This window comes from Arachis hypogaea, chromosome 10 (genome assembly GCF_003086295.3).
Source record: "Arachis hypogaea cultivar Tifrunner chromosome 10, arahy.Tifrunner.gnm2.J5K5, whole genome shotgun sequence".
In the NCBI taxonomy this organism is placed as follows: domain Eukaryota; kingdom Viridiplantae; phylum Streptophyta; class Magnoliopsida; order Fabales; family Fabaceae; genus Arachis; species Arachis hypogaea.
In genome coordinates, this window is record NC_092045.1 from 110,847,851 (window position 1) to 110,856,257 (window position 8,407).

Genomic DNA, 8,407 nt, shown 5'->3' on the forward strand with positions numbered 1-8,407 from the left:
GACTAGTTGAGATAATGTTTTGGGCTGAGGTGGAACTATGTTGACTTGAAAGATGGTCTTGGTGGACTGCGAGTGAAATTTTGTGGGCTACAAAGGAGTCTTTATGGGCTGAGAGGTAGTCTTAATGTGCTTATATGATGGTTTAATGAACTGATAATTGAGTTTATTGGCTACTTCAGTGGGCTGAGAGGTTAGTTTGTTGGGTTGAGGGTGCAATTTAGTGGGCATCTTGCAGGTTGAGAATGATACTTCTTAGTTTGGGAAGAATTATTTTTCTTACTACTTTCTACTTCCACAATGATTATATCATCCTCCATGTTGTCCATTACACATGGTTGTGAAATGCAATTCTCAAAGTATAGGTTGATCAAATGTTGGTTCCTCTTACAATCTTTGTATATTACAAACAAACCTGTATCTGCCACTAATTTTTTCAATCCCAATGAAATGGAAACTCCAAGAGCTTTCCACTAACAGTATCCAATTTCAATATATCCCAACTCCTTATAGTAATCTCTTACAAAGAATACATTCAGTGTGTCTTCTTCAATACTCATCAACACTTCTATATTATAACGTTCATATATTATCTTTCCATCCTCACACTTTTTAAATAACTCACCATGATAAAACTCAAATGTCATAGGAGGACCTTCCATCTACAATAACAAAAACAAAAATACCATTAATAAATGGACTTGCACTAGCTATTCTTTATGTGTCACTAACGGCTAGGGGTGTGCATGGGTAGGGTGAAACTGGGTTTGATGTGACTCAAACCCGACCCGAAATATATACTGGGCCTATTTATTAGACCCGAACTCGGCTCTAGACCCGATAAAATCTATACACTTTCAGGCCACGATTATACCGGGTAAAAATTGGGTGAAAACCAGGCCGTTAACATTACATTACCTTGATACCTTCTTATAAGCTAGCAAGTGAAAATATCCAAATTTTCAAGACTCCAACTATTATTTGACATGGTAAATTTTACTTAGAAAAATATAACAAGAACCAACTCTTCTCTAAAATTAAAGTATAACCATAATCAATACTAATATTGTATAATAACACCAAATATTTAAATAAATACAAATAACACAATATTATGCATTAGTATAAAATCTTATACATTTTAAACATAAAACATTAACTTATAGTATAATAACTAATAACACAAAATATTAAGGTTTACAATACTTAAATTCAACATAAGAATAGCCATCATCAATCATTAATAACACAAAATATTAATTGTGTATGATGACCGGACCACCAGGCCGACTTCGCGTGACCCGAGCCATGGCCTGGACCCGACTCAAAACAATGACCGGATCTATTTTTGAGACCCTTACCCGACCATAGACCCGATGAAATCACACCAAATTAGTTCCTAAAGTACTCGGGGCCAGGTCGGGTCTTCGAAGCGGGTCGGACCATGTACACCCCTACCAAGGGCTAAACCCAGTTTATACCAATCAATCATAAGAATACGTACCCTAAATCCAAAATAAACATGCAACAAACTAAAGTACCATCAATAAAATCAAATACCCCTAACTAAAAATAATCACAGAGCCAGCAAAAGCAAGGCATTCACACACACTAAAATGACAAATGAGTAGCCACACAAATTCTTTGCCATCCTAAATCCTAGCATAAATTAGAAGAACACACACAACACGACACTAGAAAAACATCATACCACAGAATACCTTAAAAATCATGAAAAGAGTTTCATCCTTACCTCTCATCGTTGCGATGACTTCCTCCACTATCAATGCTGCTCCAGGAGACGATCAACTTTGCATTCAATAGCGACTGGTTCAAAGCTTGGGTGAAAGGTTTAGGATATAGTTTGAGGGAGACGATATATTTTAAAGCGAAACAAATAGAGATGGCTATTATGTGAGGCCACATTGGTAGTTAATAAAACACGTCAAGCGAACATAACCAAATTGGTATCAAAGTTAAGATAGAAACTCGCACTCGCAATTTCTAAATGAGCATGTTAGCTTTTTTTTCTCTCCAAAATTAGGAGTGAGTTTTGAATCCGTAATCTTTAGATGAATACAAAAAGTTATGTCACTTGAGATATAACTATATAACTGTGAGTATGTTAGTTTATAATAATAATATATATTTTTATATATACATATAACTTTTATTCATATATAATTATGATAAAAATATGTATAATTTATAGTTTTTTGTTTATATAAATTATAATTTATTTGTATAAAATTATAATTTATCATTTTCATTTCACTGATCATCTTGTCCCCGTTCGCCTGTGCTGTCAGCTGTTCTTCTCTGCTCGTCGCGTCTGTTTCTGGTGGTGCTTCTTTGTCGCCGCTGGTGAATTCTTTTTCCTTGTTCTCCACTTATTCATCTTGCTTTGTTTGTGCTCTATATGCATGCGCCATTTACATTTGTATCACTTTGTTTCTCACCCAAATATTCGTTGATCAAAGGTTTAGGGTTTTGTAACTATTGTAAGGAAAATTATGCGTATTTTGTTCGCAGGTTCTTCTAGGGTTTACCTATGGGGGATAGTCAGTACTCATTCTCTCTCACCACATTTAGGTATGTTTATTACTGATTTTTTGTTCTTCGTTTTTAAATTTTTTTTTTATTTTTTGGGTTTTATAGTTATTTAGTTAGTTACAACAGGAATGATTTTATGTCTCAACAATTGAGCTCATTGTGCTTGTGCTTTGGTGTTAATTGAAAACAGCCCTTCTGGGAAGCTTGTTCAGATTGAACATGCTCTCACAGCTGTTGGTTCTGGACAAACGTCTCTGGGAATTAAGGGTATTTTACTATCTCTGGCTCTGGATCTGTTTACTGATAGCATTGCTCAGGTTTTATTGGAACCTAAATTGCTGCTATTTGTTTTCTCTATCTTAAGTTAATGGGTGGGTGATTACTGATTACTGTGATAGTGGAAGCTAAATACTATACTTGTTCTGTTGTGGTAATATAGGATGCTAAACCAACCTGTGAGTTGAAATTAGATGCAACAACTTTAAAACAATGTGACTTGAAAGGCTGTATATATTGGTAGGGAAGAAATCAGTGACTAAATTTGTGTGGGGCTTCTACTTATTTTTGGTATTAGGTTTTTATAAGAGCCACTGTAAAAGAAATTATACTCTTAAGAATCTGCTCTCTAGTTAGATGTTGGTGATATATTAGCTGAGCAGAAGGCAAAAGTTTATACAGTGTGTTCAGTATACGATGTTCATCTGTTGTAGAAAAGCTCCCTGTTCTTTACAAGACCATGTAAGTGGTTTTGGCAAAACAGTTCTTTTTGAAATGTAGAAATTTGTGGAATGAACAAGCTAGAAGTACAGATTCTTAGATTGCGTCCTCATGGTTAATCTTGTGTATCAGTTCTAGAAATTAAGATTTTACTATAAATATCCATTGTCTATTTTGTTTCTGAATTGCTATCCATTGTTTCAATCAGTTATTATCTGATAATCTAATTCATTGGGCTATTTTGTCTGGAAGATTATTTGGATCACATGATATAACTGCTTTATAATGTAGTTTTTGTAATATGTAGTTGTGTTTCACTCTTGCAGCTGCAAATGGTGTAGTTATTGCAACAGAGAAGAAACTGCCGTCTATATTAGTTGATGAAGCATCAGTAAGTTTGTTATTTGTTAGAATTTCCCTCTTGTCGGCTATGCCTTGTGGTTAGTGCTTACATATAATTTTTAATTGATATTCTCAAACTTAAGATATTAATTGCTAAGTGAATGATGTAAGTATATTTTGAATGTCAAGGGAACATGCAAAAGTGTGGCCATTAATTTGCAATTTGATCTTAGTTCTTTGTTCTATCCCATTGCAGGTCCAGAAAATTCAGTTATTAACACCAAATATAGGGGTTGTATATAGGTTTGTTTCTTTCTATGTATTTAAATATTTCAAAGTTAAATATATTTTTATGATATCATTAATAATGTTTATCTGATGTCTTCTTAACCATGAGAGACCACTTAAGGTTTATGCTTAAGGGAACTGATGCAATTATTGTAGGGGAGAATATTTTGCATAGAATAGAATAATGCAAACTTACAAGCACATAGTATGCATAGAATAGAAACAAAGACATGGCAAGCTTAATGGTTAAAACTGATTGCAAACCTGAAAAAATACTGTGCATCTCTGAAATCTGAATCAATGTTCATTGGGAGACCACTTCCTATATTACTGATGTGAATGGACTGTATACTGAAGCATACAAGTAATCAAGCATGTGGCGAATTGATTATGGATTTTTGCGTTTGGAATTAAGTGAATTCTGATAAATAGATTCGCAGGCTCTTAGCATGCCTTTTTTTTTTTATTGCATTTGAGCTCTTTGTAAATGGAAGTGGTTTTTTATCCTTAACTAGTCTGCGAGTATCTCGTCTTGACCTGAGTTATATTTTTTTGCTCAGTGGCATGGGTCCTGATTTTCGAGTCTTGGTTAGGAAAAGCAGGAAACAGGCGGAGCAGTATCACCGATTATATAAAGTACAGTATATCTACATTTCCCCTTACGGTATCTTTTTGTTTCTTGAATCTTGCTTCTGAGTTCTAGATAGATACACTTGACAAATCAGATTCAGATATACTATTGCCAGCTTCATTTTGAATTTTTGGATTCTAAACAATTCTACTTTTGAAAGTTCTTATGATTTTTCGTACAAAGCAAGTTCATTATATTGTAATGAGTCATGCTAGATTGATTATATTTTGTATTATTCTGTTCTTATAATAAGTAAAACGGAACAGTGGATTAATTTAAATTATAAACCTCTGTCGTATACTGGAAGGGCAATATAAAGTGTATTTGATGAAAGGCTATGTTGAATTAAAAAAGAAATGACAAAGTTTATATAGGATTACTTTTCCTTTATTATAATGTGAATCATCAAGAGTTGCAATTACTATATAATGATGATGTGTAACTGTTTTTCCTGTGAAGGTGGGTTGTTTCAAATAGATTAGAATTAGATGTTCCTCACTGTTTGTCCTCTTTTCTGGAAAGTATCATTTACTTAAATATTAAGTATAATCAGAATGATGCACTTAATTTTTCCTAGTTCTTATATTTTTCTCTGTGTTTATGGTATTCTATTATGGATCTTTTGTATGATAAATATAATGGAAAATTGCAGGAACCAATCCCTGTCACTCAGCTTGTAAGGGAAGTTGCTGCTGTTATGCAGGAATTTACTCAGTCAGGGTAATTAAATTCTTTGTAAACCCTTTCTGATATGTTTGTTTCTTTAATTATCTACTCTATGATGCCCTTACCAGAACTTTCTAACTACTGAAACCATGTAATTTTCAACTTGAACCTCTGGGTAGTGATCAGTAGCTGTATTGAGACAGAGATGTTGGGGAGAAAAAGAAAAAGGTTCGAGAGAGGGGGCAAAGGCATAATCTTAAATTTGTTCATGCATATGAACATCTTCTTACATAAGTTGTATACTTCCAAAATAGAGGGATGAGATTTCAAAAAAGAAGGGACATGAGAGACACATCTCTGCTGTTCTATTGTTTTCATCCATTATGTTCCAAACGCTATCATAGTATGCCTGGTTTTCAGTAGAGTTGCAATTGATTTGTTTTATCTCCATTCTTTTACTCCTTCGCTATATTGAATTCTGATGTTTATGTTTTGTCCTAATAGTGGTGTTAGGCCATTTGGAGTGTCCCTACTAGTTGCTGGATTTGATGATAACGGGCCACAATTGTATCAGGTACGTTGATCTTCTTTTTGAGTTGAACTCTGGTAAATGAATATCACCTACAACCTTGATCGCATTGTGTTGTCTCGCACGTGGATATGAAATAACCATGACTTACACATTTCTGAAGATAATATAATCCATGAGATCCTTTAGTTTAGTTATCTATTAAAAATTTAAAATAGAAAAGAAAAAACCATATAATTTGTTACAGTGTAACATTATCTTGCTTCTGGTTGAACTGGTTTTGGTTTGATTTATAGTAAAATTTGTGGATTATTTATGCAGTTTAAAATTTAAGTGGGTTTGCTAAAAATAGTCAGTTGTCTATCATGCTTTTCCATATTTGTGTGTTTAATAGGTTTTGTGCTGGGATATCTTTGTTTTGTACTTTGAAATTTGAATTTTGTAAAACCACTACTTTGGATCTGAGAGAGCTGAAGTTTGTGTTTGGTGCAATTTGCTTTTGTGCTGTAGGTGGATCCATCAGGTTCTTACTTTTCTTGGAAAGCTTCTGCTATGGGCAAAAATGTTTCTAATGCAAAGACTTTTCTTGAGAAGAGGTATGGTCACTTTGACTTTGACATCAATGACAATGTTAAGTGCAAAACATATATCCATAGCATCAGAAAGTATAATGGGATGTGTGCAGGTGTTGAACTATTGATAGCCGTTAAGATACTCGACTATCATCTAAGGCGAACTTGCAAATTCTTTAAATATGCAGTCTAGGCTCAAGTGGACTTGAGGACTTGAAATGGCTAAAATTGATGCATTCCGAATGCATACTTTGAAAAATTTTACATTATAAATATATACCATGTCCATTCTGTGTTTAAAGTGGCATTTTTCTTTCCCACCAAAGATTTGCTTTTGGTTTATGTTTCTTTGATGTTCATATCAGAGTCATTCTCTTATCCCCATTTCATTTCACTGGTTCTTTTCATTCTCCACTTGCAGGTATACTGATGACATGGAACTTGATGATGCGGTCCACACGGCAATATTGACACTGAAGGAAGGGTAGGGTCATGTCCTTTCAAGTTTATGCACTAAATAAAATCATTAACCATCTGACTACCAAGAATCCCAAAATAAGTTTTGTTCACTTTCTTTCAGAGTTACGGATTTGTAGAAGGAAAAGAAATTAATAGTAGTATAGTACAATATTAAGGCTTCCTACATAGGCATTCACTTAAATAGTATTATTATTATTATCTCTGCTAGGTTCTGTTGGTATAAGGGGCTTTGCATAATCTAAAACAGTTAATTTTTCATTGGTATTTTACAGGTTTGAGGGACAGATCTCGGGAAAGAACATTGAAATTGGCATAATTGGATCTGACAAAAAGTTCAGGTGGAAATCTCTTTCTGCAAAATTTATAATAATTCGTGTGCTTTGCTTCTTATCTAGTCTGAATGACTTTCTGTTTTGCTTTCTTCAAAACATTACACTACATGAACCTTGCTTCTGATTTTGTTGGATTGTACTTTCTGAATTAAAATAGGAATTCTTAGAAAACACAAAACAGTAAAAAACATTGTTCCTGTGGAACTTGGACACGAAGATTGATTAAGCACAACTGCACAAGCTACTTCAAATCATGCTTACATGTAAATGGGTGACTTAATAGGTTGTTAATTTTGTTGCAGGGTATTGACCCCCGCCGAAATTGATGATTACTTGGGTGAAGTAGAATAATCTTGAGAAATGAAGCAATCTTTCTTGTAAGAGTGTTTGTTTGAAGGTTTATTTAGTTGAATGTTAAGGTGGATAGAGCTGTGAAACGAGGATTTGTTATTAAAAAGAAATTTAGTATTAAAAAAATAGTAGTAGCTTTGAGATTTTTTATTTAAGTATATAATTTCTTAATTTGAATTAAAATAAAGACTAAACTTTTAATTTTTTTTTTAAATTGAATAAACCAATTCACTTCAAATAAAAAAAAAATTATATTCTTCATATCGGATTGATTTTCCTTAGAAGATCGATTCACATCGTGAACGTTTCTTTTCTCTTTTTCGTAATTGCCATCTTGTTGCATCAACAAATGAGAATCATTTTTCAAGTCAATTTGAATAAGGTCTATAATTTTATTTAGAGTAAAGTATCATTTTTATCCCCAACGTTTGGGGTAAGTTCTATTTGTGTCCCTAACGTTTAAATTGTCCTATTTGTATCCTTAACGTTTATAAAAGTGATTCAATGTTATCCTACTATTAATTATACTAACAAATCAGATTATATTTTTTAATTATTCTCACTTGGATGTATTCATTCTCAATTAGGTCTTATTTGAATGTATTCGATTTTAATATTATACTCACTATTTGTGTTTAGATTCAATTATATCCCTAGAAAAGTGAATTATGTAAATGTTGTAGGAATTAGTTTTAACTTTTGATGAGCTATTTTTCAGAGTGGATCATCGACTCTATCCCAAACATTTGTATTCTAACTTCAAGAAGAGATTTTTAAAACTCAAACTAAAGCGTTCAATTGACGGCAGGATAACATTGAATCACTTTTACAAACGTTAGGGATACAAATAGGACGATTTAAACGTTAGGGACATAAATAAGATTTACCCCAAACGTTGGGGACTAAAACGATACTTTACTCTTTTATTTAAAAAATATCCTTAATTTAA

General features: G+C 33.0%; 1 protein-coding gene across 1 annotated transcript; it reads left to right on the forward strand.

Annotated features, from left to right (window-relative positions):
* The first annotated feature begins 2,222 nt into the window (after positions 1–2,222).
* Positions 2,223–7,584, forward strand: LOC112716555 (proteasome subunit alpha type-2-A). The gene is made up of 12 exons (XM_025768476.2): positions 2,223–2,361; positions 2,530–2,589; positions 2,741–2,817; positions 3,594–3,658; positions 3,866–3,912; positions 4,458–4,533; positions 5,181–5,248; positions 5,699–5,768; positions 6,234–6,319; positions 6,717–6,779; positions 7,048–7,113; positions 7,410–7,584. The coding sequence occupies exons 2-12, from the start codon at positions 2,549–2,551 to the stop codon at positions 7,456–7,458; spliced, it is 708 nt and encodes a 235-aa protein (XP_025624261.1). The 5' UTR covers positions 2,223–2,361; positions 2,530–2,548; the 3' UTR covers positions 7,459–7,584.
* The last annotated feature ends 823 nt before the right edge of the window (positions 7,585–8,407 follow it).